Source organism: Oncorhynchus mykiss, chromosome 27, assembly GCF_013265735.2.
Source record: "Oncorhynchus mykiss isolate Arlee chromosome 27, USDA_OmykA_1.1, whole genome shotgun sequence".
Taxonomy (NCBI): domain Eukaryota; kingdom Metazoa; phylum Chordata; class Actinopteri; order Salmoniformes; family Salmonidae; genus Oncorhynchus; species Oncorhynchus mykiss.
In genome coordinates this window covers 23,495,392-23,515,309 of record NC_048591.1, presented here as the reverse complement: position 1 = coordinate 23,515,309, position 19,918 = coordinate 23,495,392, and the positions used below count along the sequence as shown (strand labels likewise).

Sequence of the window (19,918 nt, the reverse complement as noted above, 5' to 3'; positions counted from 1 at the left end):
TACCTATTGCAGATTCAATCTTCCCTGCCTGGTGCAGGTCTACAATTTTGTTTCTGGTGTCCTTTGACAGCTCTTTGGTCTTGGCCATATTGGAGTTTGGAGTGTGACTGTTTGAGGTTGTGGACAGGTGTCTTTTATACTGATAACAAGTTCAAACAGGTGCCATTAATACAGGTAACGAGTGGAGGACAGAGGATCCTCTTAAAGAAGAAGTTACAGGTCTGTGAGAGCCAGAAATCTTGCTTGTTTGTAGGTGACCAAATACTTATTTTCCACCATAATTTGCAAATTAATTAATTAAAAATCCTACAATGTGATTTTCTGGAATTGTTTTTCTCATTTTGTCTGTCATAGTTGAAGTGTACCTATGATGAAAATTACAGGCCTCTCTCATCTTTTTAAGTGGGAGAACTTGCACAATTGGTGGCTGACTAAATACTTTTTTTGCCCCACTGTATATATATATATAAATAGTGCCTTCGGAAAGTATTCAGACAACTTGAATTATTCCAAATTTTTTTTACATTACAGCCTTATTCTAAAATGTATTTCTTTTTTAAATCCTCAACAATCTACACACAATCCCACACAATGACAAAGCGTAAACAGGTTTTTAGAAATGTTTGCAAATTTATTTAAAAAAATAAAAAACAGAAATACCTTCTTTATGTGAGTATTCACTGCAGTCTGAGGTCCTGAGCGCTCTGGAGCAGGTTTTCATCAAGGATCTCTCTGTACTTTGCTCCGTTCATCTTTCCCTCAATCCTGACTAGTCTCCCAGTCCCTGCCACTGAAAAACATCCCCACAGCATGATACTGCCAACACCATGCTTCCCCTTAAGGATGGTGCCAGGTTTCCTCCAGACATGACACTTGGCCAAATAGTTCAATCTTGGTTTCATCAGACCAGAGAATCTTGTTTCTCATGGTCTGAGAGTCCTTTAGGTGCCTTTTGGAAAACTCCAAGTGGGTTGAGAGAATGCCAAGAGTGTGCAAAGCTGTCATTTTAACTTTTTTATTTAACTAGGCAAGTCATTTAAGAACAATTTTTTATTTACAATGATGGCCTAGGAACAGAAGATTAACTGCCTTGTTCAGGGGCAGAACAACAGATTTGCTCAGGGATTTGATCTAGCAACCTTTCAGTTACTGGCCAAATGCTCATAACCACTAGGCTACCTGCCGCCCCAACCACTAGGCTACCTGCCGTCATCAAGGCAAAAGGTGGCTACTTTGAAGAATCTCAAATATAAAATATATTTAGATTTGTTTGACACTTTTTTGGTTAATACATACATTGTTTTGATGTCTTCACTATTATTCTACAATGGAGAAAATAGTAAAAATAACCCTGCAATGAGTAGGCGTGTCCAAACTTTTGACTGGTACTGTATATCCACTCCATGAGGTTGGAATAACACTATGAAAATGCTTAGGTAGGATAGAGTTTTGGCCTGCCTGATGTCAGCAGGCAGTAAGTTAGATGTTAGACCAATAAGAAAGAGAGTTCCAAACCTCTCTGCCAGTAACAGTTTTTTTTCAGTTTCCTCCTCCCCACTCAGACCACTCCTAGACAGTCCCATCACAATTCTTGATTGAGAAATTGCTCTTTGCTAAAAAGCTATTTTTGTTTCTTTTTGACCTTTTAAATGGAAAACAGTCACAGTAAGGTACTTAATTGTTACCCAGAAATGATTTGATTTTTAGATGAAAAAAGCTGAATTGGTCCTTTAGCAATTTACTTTTTTTAGTGAAGCTTGTATTAATCTAACTGTGCCTCCATGTGACACACAAGCTTCCATTCCCCCTGTCACAAGGGGATTTATGGCTGATTTACAGTCAACCTTGTTGCTTTAATAGGCACTTGCTATAGTATAATAATTTTTAAAAATTGCTCTTGAGAAGGGAAAAAATGTTTTTCATTAAGATGAACATGTGAACTTTATGACAGAATGTTATAATTAGGTGAAATAAAATGGGGGTGTTTCTCAACAAGTTACACTACTCAAATTGTGGAACGGTCCAACACTGTTCCTCTAAAAATAGGAAACATTGTAGCAACTAACTTATCTACTGTGGAAATATTTTTATTGGTTCATTTGACCTCGCGATGAAGCAACTGTTGGCAGTTGATTGGCTAGCGACATCGCTCAGTTTGTTCTAGACTGTTCTGCGGAAATCACCAGCACGGTCAGCTTCTGCGAGGAGTACTTCTGTACTAATCAGGGTGAAGCGACATTTTCAGGCTGATTTGTAATATTTAATAAGGTAAGCATTTTCAAATGGAAGTTGTTGAATATCAGCATTATAGTTGTTGGAAATTACGAACAGTAAGTTAGGCTATTCTCCAAAATTCAACGTCTCCTGTAGGATAATCGCCATATTCAACTTCTCCTGTAAACCCAGATTCAGGTTCAAAGTTGTTACATTATTTTCTAATGCATCAATAGTTTCAACGATTACATCATTGGATATGTCAGTATCAGTTTGCTTGCTAGATGTTTAAAGGGCGCTCTCTTGTTAGACTAGCTAACGTTGTATGAAGACCTGGGTTTTGCCTTCCAACATTATACAGTTGAACCATTGGCTTGTTCTATCGATGTTGCTTAATGCGCTGGTTAAATGTTAGTTTAAATAATTGCGTGTGAAACTTATTTGAATGGAAACCCTACCTAGTCTAGACTACGTGAGTTGGCTGGCAATACTGGATGGTGATGAAGCTGAACGGAATGTTCCAGCAATTTCCCAACACACCGCCGCAGCGCAGGGGCGAGTCCACTGTGACAAACTCCCGGCAAAATGTTTGTTTTATATTTAAATATGTGATAGGGAGGAATAGCTTCCAGGATGTGTTCTATCCATGTTCATTTGGTTAAAGTGATAATAAGTATGGAGTTGCTTTAGCTATTCAGTTAAAATGAAGCTCGAGAGGTTTTTGGTGTTTTATTTATTAACAAACGAATATCAACAAACAAAATACGAATAGTCACACGTAAACAAGCATGCATGCATACATACAAACTATTTACATTGCCAGGGATGCTAAGCAAACAAAACGTATTCATTGAAAATTCAAGTTTGAATTTTGTTTTTTCACTTAAAGTAGTGTCATATTGTTTAAATTAATTTATAAAGTGAAAAAAGTTAGGTTTTGAATTAGACCATTAGCATTTGAATATGAAATTGACCAAATATTACTAGCAGTTAAATTAAATACACTACATTTTATCAAAGTCAGAATTTCTGAAATAAATCAGATCATAACCATTAAATTGTACAACCTGTCCTGTTTTCTTTGTAACAAAGTTATGTATGTCAATCCCAAAAATGTGGGGGATGCATGCCAGCAAAGCCACTACACAACACTAAACAATACATGAATTGTACTATAACGGTGCCCACATAAAACTGTCCCAACAGCAGTCCCAACACCTTACCACTGCTACACCTGGCTATGAGCGAAGCCTTGTCTGGCATATGACAGTTAATTTAGCCTCATTTACTACCTTTAAAAATAAAATAAAACAGCTGATAAGGCTGACTTGCTTAAATTTTTTTGTTTTCTACTGGCAATTCAGATGTACAAACTATGGCATGAAGGGGACAACAATCCGTAATTTTGGTTAAGACATTAATGAGCGAGCTAGGACGGATGTAGTCATAACTTTGTTCAGCACTTTTGAAATGTACAGCGACAGAATCGTTCTTACAGTGTTCTCCCTGTACACCAAGTCAGAACCGTAGGATAAATAACAGGGGCATATAAGCAGACAATGAAAGCTCTTACAACATTCGATGATTACATTTATCTTAAACAGTTTATAGGCCAAATGTTCATCACCAAGTCAGAACATTAGGTGAAATTAAGAGGGGAAAATATACCAAATTATTAGGGTGAGGCACATGGGCTACTAACAGCTTACTACACAACATACACTAAATATGATTTTCTTGGCTACAGTATACATATCTACCTGGCATATTGCATCATTTATGCAGCAGCATACAAGACATTTTTAGACTCCCATTGTTGTGTTCACTTGAAAAGGAAGGTGGTGCGGCGGTCCTTTTGTGTACAAATTTTGTCATCGAAGTCTGACATTCTCTGGATTTATGGTGTTTTCAAGACAACTGGGAACTCAAAGGTTGAATCATGATGATGTCAGTGATCTTCAGGATGTAGCTCTAGAAAGAGGCCCAAGTTCCCTGCTTAAAATTCCGAGTTGGATGACCGTTCAAAATGTATTTTCCCAGTCGGAGCTTGTTTTTTTCCCCGAGTTCCCAGTTGTCTTGAACTGGCTGAAGTCAGATTTCCCAGTTCCGAGTCAAGTTGTTTGGAGCGAGGCACAAATCATGCTTCACTAACAGCAGGCCATTGTTGGATGTTAATCAGTTTAAGCTTGGAAAAGCGACCCTTAAACACAGAATAGGGATCACACACCCACTCCACTGAATAGCAGGCTAGGGATTGCTTTGCAATGCTTGCAGTTAGCCACTGATTCTTTCCAAACCACTCATTGTTGAATTTCCAACTTGTTGTGTAATGTTTGATTTATCTGTGGCCAATTTATCTGTGCCTTCTTGGATGGGCACTTCTAATGTAACTCTATGGCAGCACCCAAGGGGCTGGAAATGTCTAGCTCTACCCTTAGATTTGGCAGTGATGTACTGTAGTGTCCCCATGAGTGAAAGAACACTGAGCCAATCACGGCGCAACTAGAGAACATTACCAACCCCTATATTCTGTATTTTCTGCTGGCTGCCCCACCACCACAGAAAGCACTGAGCTAGGCTGAAACACCTGCATTTTGGAGCTGCCTTACTCAAGAAAGCAAAAAAGAGACCATGTTTGTATTGAAGATTTATTAACTCAATGATTCTATTCTATTCATTTTTTTTACATTGTTTGCTAACTAATATGTGACATATTAATGCCAAAATAACATGCAAAACAGGCAACCCAAAGAAAAGACATGTGGGGCGCAAATCAGGTGGGGCTCTGTTGTGGCTACTATTGCATTAACTTTTCAGAAAATAGCATCGTGTGTCATGGGTCTATACTAAAATAGACCCAACTTGACCAGTTTGTATAGAGTTGTCCCCTAGAGTCTACCCTCAGAATAACTCACCTGGGTCAACGAGTTCATACCACACAGTAGTGCTGGGAGATATGACGATATATATTGTGTGACGACAGAAAAACATCTATCGTTTCATATTATGCTCTATCGTTCATTTCGTTGTCACAAATCACCCTTTTTATGGCTATATTTTTCCATGTGGAAGGAAATGTTCAACACAAACAAACATGGAGGAAAGTGAACGTAACACAGGGCACGGAGATAAGGCGCTCATAACTAAAAGAGGGGCTACTTCGGTTGCATGGATGTGGTTTGGGTATGAAAAGTCTGACATGGACCAGAAAACCGTCCTCTGTAAAATATGCCGCAGGCCGGTCCTGACAACAGGCTCAAATACCACTAACCTATTTTGCCACCTACGCAAGATTCATATGAAACAGTATGGAGAGAGTCTACGGATGAGTCCCAACAAAGTACAGTCGAGTGATCAACAAACCCTCGACTCAGACGTCGCAAGAGGCTTTTGCCCGCGACACACCATATGGCAAAGCAAGATGGAAGGAGATAACAGCTTCCGTTACAACTTACATCTGCAAAGACATGGCCCCAATTTACACGGTCGAAAACCAGGGGTTTCGTGAGTTGGTGCGAACACTCGACCCAAGGTACCAAATGCCAATCCGAAAACACTTTTGTCGAGTTGCCTCATTTATATCAAGAGTGTCGGGCCAAAGTAGAGGGGGAAATCCACAAGGTATTGTACTAAGCTACTACAACATATGTGGACGGGCCGAACGACACAGCCCTATATGAGCCTGATGATACACTTCATCCAAGACTGGACACTGCAGTTGGTGTTTACAGACAGGCTATTTCCCAGATGACCACATGGGAGAAATGATAGCCAGAGGTCTCAGGGAAGCTCTTGAGTTGTGGGGACTGCGCGAGTAACGCCTAGTCTGTGTCACCACGGATAACACCACAAACAACATCCTTGCACTTCAGCTGAATGACTGGACATGCTTACAGTGTTTTGGCCACCGTCTTCATCTAGCCATTGGTGAGTGTCTAAATCAATGTAAAAATATATTTCAGTAATAATAAACCTTTTCTAGTAGGCCACGCCATGTAGTATTTGAATGTCTTGAAGGTGCTATGTTTTATGTGACGTGCAAGCATGCTAAAAGCTTGGATGAATATGGGGGTGTAGTCAAAGTAAATTCTGTTTTAAGTGAATAATAATAACTTTTATTGTCTGTCACAAAGAAACATATTCTCCTTTTTACATGGCTCAGCAATGCAACAATAATGCACATTTAAACACATTTAGAAACACACACACAATGCAGTGAATGTGTTACCTGTCCTGTAAAGTGTAATCTATAAATGTATATATCTTACATTTATCTTCTCCTTTTATTTACACAGAGCGAAGTGTGAAACTACCCAAAGTGCAACGAGCAGTTGGCCTTCTCTAATTCATGGAAGAGAAGATGTGAACTGGCCAAGGTTCAAGCTGAACTGGGCTTGCCTAATCACAGAAAACCCTACCAGGTGGGGCTCTATGCAACAAATGATTGAAAGGGTCTTGGAGCAGGAGAGCTCTCTCACAGGTCCTCCATGCCGACAAGAAAATGCGACATCTGGTCCCAACTTGGTCGGACTTGGACTTTCTGGAGTCCATGAACAAGGCACTGAGTCCTCTCATGGAGTTTACAGATACCTTATCTGGGGAGCAGTACAGAAGTGTTTCCTACTTGAAACTGGTCCTCCTTCTTTTCAACAACCAGGTACTCAAGCCTCAAGATGATGACACTCCGCTCACCACGACCATCAGAGGGCATTCTAAACTACTTAAATGAGAAGTATGATGACCAGACCACCGATGAGCTGCTTGACATGGCTTCTCTTGTTGACCTTCTGTTTAAAACCATATACATTAAAGAAGAGAGTGTGGACTACATGAAGGCAAGAGCTACTGCAGAACTGGAGAGCCTGGTGGCTGAACAGGCAGCGTCAGTAGAGGTAGCCCCCCTTCCATCAGCTGCAGCTGCTAGAGATGAGCCAGAGCGTCCTGCTAAGAGGAAAAAGAAGAGTTTGAGCAGCTACTTTGAAAAAGCAGCAAAGCAATGCGCCCCCTCGGTCAAGCGGAGAGTCCATTGAAAAGGAGCTCAACCTCCATCTCCAACTGGAGGCTGGTCCAGAGGCAAACCCACTGGAATGGTGGAGGCAGCATGAGGCACATTTCCCACAAGTGGCCAAGCTAGCAAAGAGATACTTGTGCATCCTTGACACAAGTGCCCCATCAGAGCAGGCATTCAGTACAAGTGGGAACATTGTGACATGTCAGAGGTCATCACTTAAACCAGAAAGAGTTGACCAGCTTGTATTCCTGGCTCTCAACCTGTAAAACTAACTCCCTGAGATTCTTCAACATAAGGCAAACATTTTGAAGCAATGTTGCCAAATATCATTTTTTTTTGCAGCACTTTGGTTGTTTTTATACAATGCTATAATTCAAACTTGAAGGAGTTTTTTGTTTACTTGTTATATTATATATATTTATTTGTGAGCCTTATTTTGCTGTTATAGTTTAAACTTGAAAGTGTTCCATGTTTACATTTGGTATTTTATATACCAATATTTGTTAGGCCTGTATTCATTTGTTTGCTGCTACAATTCAAACAGTTCTACTATTCAAGAGTATTATGTTTGGTTTGGATATTTTAGACCATATTCACATTTTAGACCTATTTATTTTGTTTGCAACTGTAGTTGAAGTGTTTACTATTTACTTTTTTTTTTAGATTTTATACATTAATATTTTGTTACATGCTTAATTGAAAATTTGCTCAAAAGTTCTAAATAAAAGGAGAAATAATAAAATATGAATAAGTACCTTTTTTATTTGTTGAGTATAATTCAAAATGTAATAAAAAATAGGCCTTTAGATGTGGTCATTTTATATAAACTACTTATTCATTGAATTTACAAAAAATTTGCTATATTGTGATATGAAATTACCTGTATCGGGATATGAGATTTTGGTCATATTGCCCAGCCCAACCACACAGTTTGTTTTGTTATCTCTTCCTTTTCAGACACCATGTCAAAGGGACCAGCAGTTGGCATTGACCTGGGCACCACCTACTCCTGTGTGGGTGTGTTCCAGCATGGCAAAGTAGAGATCATAGCCAACGACCAGGGAAACAGGACCACACCCAGTTATGTCGCCTTCACAGACACAGAAAGGCTGATTGGGGACGCAGCCAAGAACCAAGTGGCCATGAACCCCACAAACACAGTGTTTGGTAAGAAATTAACTTAGAGAAATTGATTAAATAAGATGTACTTTACATAGTCTCTCCATCTGTGGCATTAACTCATGTTTACCCCCTTATCTTCTCCCAGATGCTAAGCGGCTGATAGGGCGGAAGTTTGACGACAGTGTCGTCCAGGCAGACATGAAACACTGGCCGTTTACAGTGATCAACGACTCGACACGGCCCAAGGTCCAAGTGGAGTACAAGGGAGAGACCAAGGCCTTCTACCCAGAGGAGATCTCCTCCATGGTGCTGGTCAAGATGAAGGAGATTGCAGAGGCCTACCTGGGCAAGGTGAGCATGCCTATCACTCTGTCTTCATAGCAACACATGTTATGGTCTTTGGGATGTTACCTAATGGTTTAACCAAATATAAATGCATTTTTCTAACACATTCAAAAAATTAAGATTGTCTTGTCTAGTGAAGCATTACTAATTTGTGTATACTGAATCTTTCCTCTTGCAGACTATAACCAATGCAGTGGTCACTGTGCCAGCTTACTTCAACGACTCTCAGCGCCAGGCCACCAAAGATGCAGGGACTATCTCAGGACTCAACGTACTCCGCATCATCAATGAGCCAACTGCTGCTGCTATCGCCTACGGCCTGGACAAGAAGGTTAATGTATATATGTTTATCAACACTAACAACTATACTTAGAACTATAATGCATCCAAGTGTTTTGGGAGACAAATTTCATAAAAATGCATATTTAACTCGCGTTTAAAAACATTTTATAATCATTTTAGGTGGGAGTGGAGAGAAACGTCCTGATCTTCGACCTAGGCGGCGGTACGTTTGATGTGTCTATCCTGACCATCGAAGACGGGATCTTTGAGGTGAAGTCCACGGCCGGAGACACCCATCTTGGAGGAGAGGACTTCGACAACCGCATGGTCAACCACTTCATCTCTGAGTTCAAGCGCAAATACAAGAAGGACATCAGCGATAACAAGAGGGCCGTGCGTCGTCTGCGCACCGCCTGTGAACGTGCCAAGCGCACCCTGTCCTCCAGTACCCAGGCCAGCATTGAGATTGACTCTCTGTATGAGGGCGTCGACTTCTACACCTCCATCACCAGAGCTCGCTTTGAAGAGCTGAATGCTGACCTGTTCAGAGGCACCCTGGACCCCGTGGAGAAGTCTCTGAGGGACGCCAAGATGGACAAGGCCCAGGTTCACGACATCGTCCTGGTGGGAGGCTCCACACGCATCCCCAAGATCCAAAAGTTGCTGCAGGACTTCTTCAATGGGAAGGAGCTCAACAAGAGCATCAACCCTGATGAGGCTGTCGCCTATGGTGCAGGTGAGGCTCTTTTATTTTTCTATCTAAAGCTTTGCCCAGTTAACCCCTCTGGTCAGCTGTGTCTTTTCCTGTTCTGCCTTCCCTAACCTTCATCCAGAGAAGCCCGAATATGGATAAGGGCATTGTAAATGCTTTGATGATTTAAGAATGAGTGACAACCCCTGTGCCTGTTGATAGCTGTCCAGGCGGCCATCTTGTCCGGAGACAAGTCTGAGAACGTGCAGGACCTGCTGCTGCTGGACGTCACGCCACTCTCCCTGGGTATTGAGACGGCCGGAGGGGTCATGACCGTGCTCATCAAGAGGAACACCACCATCCCCACCAAGCAGACACAGACCTTCACCACATACTCAGACAACCAGCCTGGGGTGCTCATTCAGGTGAGAATGAGGTACCTCATTCTTAGGTACCTCAATGGATTGTGTCCATCGGAGTCAAAATGTTATCATATACTCTAATTGAGATTTAACTTTACATTTTTGCTGAATCTGGATCTGAACCAGTCTTGAACTACATGGTAATTTATTTGTTATTGTTTACATTACAACTTAAGATTAGACTTTGAATGTATCCACTTTAATGTTGACCTGAATGTGTCTGTGTCCTGTCCTCAGGTATATGAGGGGGAAAGAGCCATGACCAAAGACAACAACCTACTGGGGAAGTTTGAGTTGTGTGGGATTCCACCAGCCCCCCGGGGTGTGCCTCAGATCGAGGTGACCTTTGACATTGATGCCAACGGCATCATGAATGTGTCCGCCGCTGACAAGAGCACCGGCAAGGAGAATAAGATCACCATCACCAATGACAAAGGTACACTTAGTAGTTCTTACAGTTAAAAGGGAAATCGGCAGTTCAAACAATAACAAAACATGCACCCTGCCACTGTTTTGGGGGAAAAGGTGAGGGATGAGGCTGGAAAAATGCTACCACTCTCAAATGTATAGACATAGCTATGGATGCAAGGACTGACCATCCCATGATATTAAAATATAGTTTTAAACATGTTTTGAGGCTATACAGTGTTTGTTTACAATCACATTGTTTACAAAAAAAGGAGTTAAACAAGCTTTTTTTATTATTTTTTTATTATTAATATATATTTAAAAGTCCAACCATAAGCTATGGTCTGGGATCTGGAAATCTGTTCAATGTTCATTTCAATTCTTGATATTTACCCATTGATTCTTGAACATCTGAATCCCAGAATGTAGCTTTAAAACTATGCCATTGTAAAGTATGCACAACATTTTAAATAGGCATGTCCTCTCTAACAATGCTTGGTAACAAAGCCTCCATCTCATTGTCTGCCCCTCTCTCCACAGGTCGTCTGAGTAAGGAGGACATAGAGCGCATGGTCCAGGAGGCTGAACAGTACAAAGCTGCAGACGATGTCCAGAGGGACAAGGTGGCGTCCAAGAATGGCCTGGAGTCATACGCCTTCAACATGAAGTCCACCGTGGAGGACGAGAAGCTCAAGGGCAAGCTCAGCGATGAGGACAAACAGAAGATCTTGGACAAATGCAATGAGGTCATCAGCTGGCTGGACAAGAACCAGGTACAGTACGGGCTCTGGGTTCTTCAACCAGAATGGAGTGGGTTGATGTTCATATCTAAAGTGAAGTAAAGCACTGAGTCCCTCACCTCATTGTAATTTGATTAAACAAATGTCTGGTGGTTGAACAAGGTTGGAGCACTCTCTTTTGCTATCTCTTCCTTTCTCCTCTTTCTCCTTGTAGTCTGCAGAGAAGGAGGAGTTTGAGCACCACCAGAAGGAGCTGGAGAAGGTCTGTAACCCCATCATTACCAAGCTGTACCAGGGTGCTGGGGGGATGCCCGGGGGGATGCCTGGGGGGATGCCCGGGGCTGGTGGTGCCGCACCTGGAGCAGGTGGATCCTCTGGACCAACAATTGAGGAAGTCGACTAAACCATTTAGTATTATTTTACTCTTGATTGGATATTATAGTGGTCCACATTAAATAGTGGTCCACATTCTATGGCTTGGAATGGACTGAACCTTTATTTTCAGAATCTGCATTGACAACTTTTTGTTTATTTTGGTCATTAATCTATGCTGAAAGCAACCATGGATTGAGTCTTTTCATGGGCACTGTTCTACCTATTGTTAAATGTTTTACGTTTTCAAACGTTTTCAGTTTAGCCAATAAATGGTTACTATACAGAGCATGTTTTTCACCAGTTGCATTCTGCGACTGCAAAATGTTTTTGCCTTTGCACTGCGCTCTTGGCTAAAGGTAAATCTTAAAAAATAAAATCTCTTGAATTCACATTCTTCTACCAGTCTCTTCTTTAATTTCGACACCTGTGACAGTATTGATGACAATCAGGGTTTAATTTACATGTTAAAGCTGCTCTATGCAGAAATAGCTCTGCCATTTCCTGTTTGCAAAAATTATAATAGTTCTCCTAATTTCATTTTGTAAAAAAAAGCCCCTATAGTAAATAGAATCATTGTACAATCTAAACCACTGTGAAATATATTTTCTATAACCACAAATATTGTATTTTTAGTTGTTTTGAAACTGGTGTACAAAACTGAAAATAAAAGACACAAAAACGAAGCTTAAGAATGGGAAGCATAGAAATGGTGCACATAGAACATATTTACCACTTAGACTTTCAATAATGACTGATCTATAACTCACATTTCTATTTGATTTTGGTCAGGTCACCCAAAAAGTTACATATTGCAGCTTTAAAGAAACTTTCAAAATTATAACTGGTGCATATTCTTTATTATTAAACAGATGAATACCACTCAATAGAAAATAGAAAAAACAGACAATTGGTTTTATCCTTTTATTATGCTTATTCAATAGTGGTCAGGTAAACAGGAAATTACGTAGTTAGGTGTGTAAACCCAGGTGTGAACTGTGTGTTTGTCAGATCAGCGTGAGTTGGAGTTTCTTGGGCATTCATGCATCCTGTAGGCACACATGTAGAAGATGCCTGAAAAAGAAAATAGGAAGAGATTAACATTCAGTTCCTGGGCATACTGTATACTGTCCACTGGATTATCCACTGATGTCAAAAATGTTTTTCTTCAAATGACTCTTGTTGGACTGAGCCATAGGGTGCATCTCAAATGGCAGCCTACTCCTTATATAGTGCACTACTTTTGAACAGGGCCCCATGGGCCTTGATAAAAAGTAGTGCACTAATGGGAATAGGGTGCCATTTGGGATGTACAATAGTAAATTAAGCCCTTTTAGCTCTACACGCAGAACCACATTATTCTACCTGAGAAAAAGGTGAGGACCACGGCTACCCAACCCATGATGTAGGACCAGGAGAAACGCCAGTTCCCGTATCGTTTCCCATAGTAATTCACAGTCACCCCAGTGTACACAGCCATCGCCAGCAGCACAAAGAAGCCTGTGGAGAGTAGTCAATCAAATGCTGCTTATTCCTTTCATCACATCCATCAACATAGCCTTGATAGCATAGAAATATGTAATTTATTGTATTTCTATGCTTGAAAGAGAGTTACAGGGACAAATGACAGAAGGAGGAGACACTTACAGGAGATGAAGAAGAGGATGCCGGCAGCAAAGGTCTTGTCAAACCCACTGAAGGAGGAGGAGCGTATGAAGGCCATGACGCCGATCACGATGCCAATGAAGCAGGCCAGCAGGGAGAGGATCATAAAGGCACGGGTGGCATCCCAGTACGCTGGTGACAGAGGGCACAGAGAGGACAAGGCTGAGACCCAGTACAGGTACTACTTACCCAATAAGCACTACTACTAATATTATTAGTGGCATTCCTGTCCATAGTACTGAATTACATTTCACACTTTACTCAGATGTGACATCACTGAACATTTACTTACTACACAATATTCTATATTTTGCACCAAATGTTGAATTATGGTGACTTATTCCCAACTAAACCTGCTCAAATAAAAGGAGCTGATTCCTTTGTTGAAATTCTTTTTTACTCTAGATATTCACAGCATGGAACAGGACCTTATAAAGACCTTTCGTTCACTTACTGTACGTTTGATGACAAATGGGACATGTTGCGCTTACCAATGCTATCTGTGTGTGTCATGCATTTCCCAGGCACACAGTAGCGCCACAGGCCCTGATGCATATAGTTGTTGGATTGACGGTACTGCATCCAGTAATCGGTTGCTGTGGAGATAATAAGGAGTATGTTCCCGACTCCAGCGCAGAACAACCCACCTCCCATGAAGCTGTACATCCTGCCAAGCACACTGATGTACACAGAGGAGACAGTTAGCCTACAACACAATTGTCAGGGACACTGAAGCATCTCTATACAATTACATCTCATGGCTGGTCAATACAGCATAGAGTAACACAACATAAAGTACATTGTTTGCTTTGAATAGTTGAAAGGGTCTGGATGGACATTACAGACCGTTTTAACATTGAATCAATTATATTTTTTCAAAGAATAATCTTAATAATCTTATTCATATTCCACTTGTTTTACCATAGGCCTACTGCTTTTAGACAGTTTGTTAGAGCAAGGTCTTTTCAAATGGCCATTATATACACTATCGTTGAAAAGTTTGGGGTCACGTAGAAACATCCTTGTTTTTGAAAGAAAAGCACATTTTTTGTCCATTTAAGACAACATCAAATTGATCAGAAATACAGTTGAGACATTGTTAATGTTGCAAATGACTATTGTAGCTGGAAACAGCAGATTTTTTATGGAATATCTACATAGGTGTAGAGGCCCATTATCAGCAACCATCACTCCTGTGTTCCAATGGCACATTGTGTTAACTAATCCAAGTTTATCATTTTAAAAGGCTAATTGATCATTAGAAAACCCTTCTGCAATTATGTTAGCACAGCTAAAAACTGTTATTATTAAAGAAGCAATAAAACTGTCCTTCTTTAGACTAGTTGAGTACCTGGAGCATCAGCATTTGTGGGTTCGATTACAGGCTCATAATGGCTAGAAACAAATGACTTTCATCTGAAACTCATCAGTCTATTCTTGTTCTGAGAAATTAAGGCTTCCATGTGAGAAATTGCCAAGAAACTGAAGATCTCGTACAACGCTGTATGCTACTCCCTTCACAGAACAGCACAAACTGGCCCTAACCAGAATAGAAAGAGGAGTGGGAGGCCCCGGTGCACATCTGAGCAAGAGGACAAGTACATTAGAGTGTCTAGTTTGAGAAACAGACGCCTCACAAGTCCTCAACTGGCAGCTTCATTAAATAGTACCCGCAAAACACAAGTCTCAACGTCAACAGTGAAGAGGCTACTCTGGGGTGTTGGCCTTCTAGGCTGAGTTCCTCTGTCCAGTGTCTGTGTTCTTTTGCCCATCTTAATCTTTTATTTTTATTGGCCAGTCTGAGATATGGCTTTTCTTAGCAACTCTACCTAGAAGGCCAGCATCCCGGAGTCGCCTCTTCACTGTTGACGTTGAGACTAGTGTTTTGCGGGTACTATTTAATGAAGCTGCCAGTTTAAAGAAGACCAGTTATTTTAATGGACAAAAAAAAAATGTGTTTCTTTCAAAAACAAGGACATTTCTAAGTGACCCCAAACTTTTGAACGGCAGTGTAGTTTTAGCTTTGATATACTGTATTTACCCTGACATGACTGATCTGTTTCTCTTCTGTCCTCTCTCTTCTGTCATCTCTTTTCTGTCCTCTCTCTTCTGTTCTCTCTGTTTTTCTATGAAGAAATATGATCTTTAAGTCACCTACTGTACATTATATCAAAACACATAACATGACATTTTACCCACACCACTCAGCTAATTAATAACTTACCTTTATTATCCCTTTAGAGAAAAAGTCAGAGATTCCAATATTACAAGGGGGTTGTCAAAGCACTCCGGAGCCAAATATTGCCCAGGCTGACAGGAAAGTTTTGTTTGTGTGTCGGAAACCAGGCGAACAAACGGCCCCGGGGCACAATAGAGCATGCTGAGCCACAACCAATCACATGGGATGAGTTTTGTGTTTTAGGGAATCTGCTGAAAATACAAAACTATTTAAGCCCTGGGTAAGTCACAGTAATACTGATGACACAGGGGTTTCAATTCAAAATACTGCCCTACCATCCACAGTGGACATGGGTTGGCAATAGGATCCCACACTATGCAGTAAAAGTAAGTTTCACGTAGTTATTTCACGCAGAAAATAACACAAGTATAGTTGGGGCTCTCATGTTAGTTCAGTGAAATTGAGATAATGTTTTCTCTCAACATCAGATGTTAAGGTTTTAAAATCTTTATTGAAACTACAATTGAACTCCCAAAACCCCTGCCAGTTCATTGAATTTAAACTGCCCAGTAAATCTCAGACTGTGGTCCAAAAATCAGCTTCAAACACACACTGTGATGCATATGAGTCACTACAGTATGTAACACTTTCCTTTTCTAGGGTAGCAGGTGTCTTGAACAAATGGTGGTAGATGTATTTTATAATCACAAAGCAATGATTCAAGTTATTCAGTGCTATTCCATAATTAACACATTTTCAGTAAAATAAATCAATAATTATGTATTCAACATTTTCGGTGGAGAGTAAAGTTGTTTAGGAGGCGGGAAAATAATCAAATGAAATTTTATCAGTGAGTGTTTTTACATTTTTATATATACAGTGGGGTCTTACATTATTAACAGCCTTGATAAAAATGAGCAAAAATGACAATGGAATAAATACTTCAAATACTGAGCTATGCTCAAATAAATGGGGAAATAATATTATTTTAAACTAATACAATTGCTCAGAGAAATATATTTTTTAAAACAATTAATACTTTTTTTCCCTAAAAATATTTTATGTTGGAGAACATCTGGAGGGATCTTAACAGCATTCCTTTATACAGAATCCTTCCAGATCCTTGATCTCCTTTGTCTGTGAGAAATAGACTGCCCTCTTCAATTCAAACCATAGGGTTTCAAGTCCAGAGTTCCCAAGTGAAATATTTTAATTATAAGTATACTTAAATATATAAAACAATGATATTAATATACTGTACTTCAAATACGAAATGTACTTTATACCTTAAGTATACTATAAATATACTATCATTACACTTCAACACACTTATTAAAAGTGCACTTTATATTCATTGTTTTTTCAGTCTTTTAGTATAGTACATGTTCACTATCATTAAACTTAAAGACACTGTACTTCAATTTCAAACACTTTAATTGTAATTGAATATATTCATTCAAAATACACTTGGAGTTGTTTTTAAGTTGAAGTTGAAGATTTAAAAAAAAATGAAACTGCTAGAGTGATCAAGTACACTATGTGTACAGTAACTTGCAAAAGTATTTATACCCCTTGGATTTCTTCACACTCTATTCTCTATTGTGTTACAAAGTGGGATTCAGGGGCGGCAGGGTAGCCTAGTGGTTAGAGCGGTGGACTAGCAACTGGAAGGTTGCAAGTTCAAACCCCCGAGCTGACAAGGTACAAATCTGTCATTCTGCCCCTGACCAAGCAGTTAACCCACTAGGCCGTCATTGAAAATAAGAATTTGTTCTTAACTGACTTGCCTTAAATAAAGGTCAAATATTTTTTTTTAATTAATTGAATTGTCATATTTTGTCAACAATGAACTCCAAATACTCTGTAATGTCAAAGTGGAAGAAAAATTCTAAAAAATATGTTACATCGACTCACTCCGTGTGAAATAAGAGTTGTTGACATCATTCTTGAATGACTAACTAACCCTTCCTCTGTCCTCCATTCATACAACATTTGTAAAATCCCTCAGTCAAGTATTGAATTTCAAGCACGGATTAAACTACAAAGACCAGGGAACCTCATAAAGAAGTGCAGTGATTGGTAGATGGGTAACAATATAAAATCAGACATTGAGCATCTCTTTAAGCATGGTCAAGTTAATAATTACAGTATGCTGTGGATTATGTATTAAACCTCCCAGACACATCAAAGATAAGAAACTTCTCAGGGATGTTACCATCAGGCCATTGGTGATTTTAAAACAGTTACAGAGTTCAATGGCTGTGATGGGAGAAAACTGAGGATGGATCAACAACATTGTAGTGTCTCTACAATAATGACTTAAATGATAGTGAAAATAATACAAATATACAGAATACAAATATTCCAAAACATGCACCTTGTATGCAACAAGGCACTAAAGTAATACTGGGAAAAACAACAACAAATTAATACACTTTTTGGCCTAAATGCAAAGCCTTATGTTTGGGGCAAATCCAACACAACACATTTTATTTAACCCTTATTTTACCAGGTAAGTTAACTGAGAACACATTCTCATTTACAACTACAACCTGGAGAATGGTTACAGAGAGGCGGTGGGATGAATGAGTTAATTGTAAGCTGGAGATGATGAGGTGACCATGATGGTATGAGAGACAGATTGGGAATTTAGCCAGGACACCGGGGTTAACACTCCTACTCTTACAATAAGTGCCATGGGATCTTTAGTGACCACAAAGTGTCAGGACACCCATTTAACATCCCATCCAAAAGACAGCACCCTACACAGGGCAATGTCCCCAATCATTGCCCTGGGGCATTGGGATATGTTTATAGACCAGACGAAAGGGTGCCTCATGCTGGCCCTCCAACACCAACTGGTCTCTCATCCAGGGACTGATCAGGGCAACCCTGCATAGCTTCAGAAGCAAGCCAGCCAGCAGTGGGATGCAGGGTGGTAAGCTACTGGCCAACACATCACTGAGTAAGTGCCTACTTATTTTCAAGCATGGGGGTGGCTGCATCACGGTATGGGTATGCTATAAGAGCTTTACACTCCTGGATTGTACAGTATTAGCCCATTATTCTTTTCATAATTGTTCAAGCTCTGTCAAGTTGTTGGTGATCATGGTTAGACAGCAATTTTCAAGTCTTGCTATAGATTTTAAAGAGCTTGAAGTCAAAGTTGTTACTTGGCCACTTAGGAACATTCACATTCTTGATATGCAATTCCAGTGTAGATTTGGGGAGTTTTTCACAATAAAAAGAATTGGGATGGAGCTAAGCACAGGCAAAATCGTAGGGGAAGACTTGCTTCAGTCTGCTTTACATCAGACACTGATAGAAGAATTAACTTTTCAGCTGGGTAATAACCTACAACACAAGGCCAAATCTACACTGGAATTGCTTACCAAGAAGACAGTGAGTGGCCAAGTAACAGCTCTGTCTTCAATCTCTTTAAAATCTATAGCTAGACTTAAATTGCTGTCTACAAAAGGGGGGCTGGGGGTCGCCAGTTGCCCATCCTATAATTTCCCCCTTTTTTTGCTTACATCAGGGATCATCAACTAGATTCAACTGCGGGCCAAATTTGTATTGAGCCAACAAGTGCTCAGGATATATGGGAACTCCTTCAAGACTTTTGGAAAATAATTCCAGGTGAAGCTGGTTGAGAGAATGCCAAGAGTGTGCAAAGCTGTCATCAAGGCAAATGGAGGCTACTTTGATTTATTTAACACTTTCTTGGTTACTCCATGATTCCCTATGTGTTATTTCATAGTGTTGATGTCTTCACTATTATTCTACAATGTAGAAAACAGTAAAAATAAAGAAAAACCTTTGAATGAGTAGGTGTGCCCAAACTGTTGACTGGTATGTTTTATGTGTTTCTTTAGGCTGAACATGTCTGTCAACAGCCAGTGATTTGCTGAGAGTTCTGTTAATATGAAATCCATTTAGCATACACTTTTATCCAAAGCAACTTACATCAGTGAGTGTATACATTTTTTTCATATGGGTGGATGTAGCACAATGCGGAAATCAAACCCACCACCCTGGCATTGCTGGCAGTATGCTCTTACCAATTTAGCCACACAGTACCTCCTAAATTGTGATAGATTGTGAATTCATTTCCTAGTGTTCAAATTTTGAGTCAGACTCTTATCTAGCTCAAGGATGAGACAAAAAAACTACATTGTGATAGCTTCTGTGTGGCCCAATGGCAAAATTATCTGTGGATCCTACATGCAATTTATGACTGGGCAGAAGGATAAATGCTATATAACAGCCACTAGATGGTGCCTTCTATCAAGTCAAACATCCACATATGGAGCAAGTTCAACAGGTCTCCGTTACTCATTTAACCAGTATCTGGCCAACTGGTAATAAGCATTTGTGTGTTCCTTGTCATCCTCCACATGGTAACTGACTCAGGAGTCAACAGTACATGATTTATAATCTAATCTACAGTACCAGTCAAACGTTTGG

At 40.0% G+C, this 19,918-nt stretch overlaps 2 protein-coding genes across 4 annotated transcripts; one reads left to right on the top strand and one right to left on the bottom strand.

Moving 5' to 3' along the window:
• The first annotated feature begins 1,903 nt into the window (after nucleotides 1-1,903).
• On the top strand, nucleotides 1,904-12,001 carry hspa8b (heat shock protein family A (Hsp70) member 8b). 2 transcript variants are annotated; one of them, XM_036964716.1, is made up of 10 exons: nucleotides 2,127-2,268; nucleotides 6,510-6,635; nucleotides 8,183-8,392; nucleotides 8,493-8,698; nucleotides 8,871-9,023; nucleotides 9,155-9,710; nucleotides 9,888-10,090; nucleotides 10,325-10,523; nucleotides 11,036-11,268; nucleotides 11,450-12,001. In XM_036964716.1, exons 3-10 carry the CDS (start codon nucleotides 8,188-8,190, stop codon nucleotides 11,636-11,638), a joined length of 1,944 nt encoding a protein of 647 aa, XP_036820611.1. In that variant the 5' UTR covers nucleotides 2,127-2,268; nucleotides 6,510-6,635; nucleotides 8,183-8,187; the 3' UTR covers nucleotides 11,639-12,001. The 2 variants fall into 2 exon arrangements, with proteins under 2 accessions (XP_036820610.1, XP_036820611.1); XM_036964715.1 differs by lacking the exon at nucleotides 6,510-6,635 and having other exon boundaries at nucleotides 1,904-2,268.
• Nucleotides 12,002-12,517: 516 nt separating this feature from the next.
• Nucleotides 12,518-15,682, bottom strand: lim2.3 (lens intrinsic membrane protein 2.3). 2 transcript variants are annotated; one of them, XM_021588100.2, is made up of 6 exons: nucleotides 15,497-15,682; nucleotides 15,314-15,398; nucleotides 13,764-13,951; nucleotides 13,255-13,404; nucleotides 12,973-13,107; nucleotides 12,518-12,681 (listed from the first exon to the last, which is right to left on the bottom strand). In XM_021588100.2, exons 2-6 carry the CDS (start codon nucleotides 15,358-15,360, stop codon nucleotides 12,620-12,622), a joined length of 582 nt encoding a protein of 193 aa, XP_021443775.1. In that variant the 5' UTR covers nucleotides 15,361-15,398; nucleotides 15,497-15,682; the 3' UTR covers nucleotides 12,518-12,619. The 2 variants fall into 2 exon arrangements, with proteins under 2 accessions (XP_021443775.1, XP_021443776.1); XM_021588101.2 differs by lacking the exon at nucleotides 15,314-15,398.
• Between the last annotated feature and the right edge of the window lie 4,236 nt (nucleotides 15,683-19,918).

What these genes read in the sequence shown, in the direction of transcription:
- hspa8b (XM_036964715.1), top strand. Translation starts at nt 8,188, where the DNA reads ATGTCAAAGGGACCAGCAGTTGGCATTGACCTGGGCACCACCTACTCC. An exon ending in CCCCACAAACACAGTGTTTG is followed by an intron (nt 8,393 to 8,492) that starts GTAAGAAATTAA and finishes ATCTTCTCCCAG; the next exon opens with ATGCTAAGCGGCTGATAGGG. An exon ending in CAGAGGCCTACCTGGGCAAG is followed by an intron (nt 8,699 to 8,870) that starts GTGAGCATGCCT and finishes TTCCTCTTGCAG; the next exon opens with ACTATAACCAATGCAGTGGT.
- lim2.3 (XM_021588100.2), bottom strand. Translation starts at nt 15,360, where the DNA reads ATGACAGAAGAGAGAGGACAGAAGAGAAACAGATCAGTCATGTCAGG. An exon ending in AACAGATCAGTCATGTCAGG is followed by an intron (nt 13,952 to 15,313) that starts GTAAATACAGTA and finishes TGTGTACATCAG; the next exon opens with TGTGCTTGGCAGGATGTACA. An exon ending in CATCCTCTTCTTCATCTCCT is followed by an intron (nt 13,108 to 13,254) that starts GTAAGTGTCTCC and finishes TACTCTCCACAG; the next exon opens with GCTTCTTTGTGCTGCTGGCG.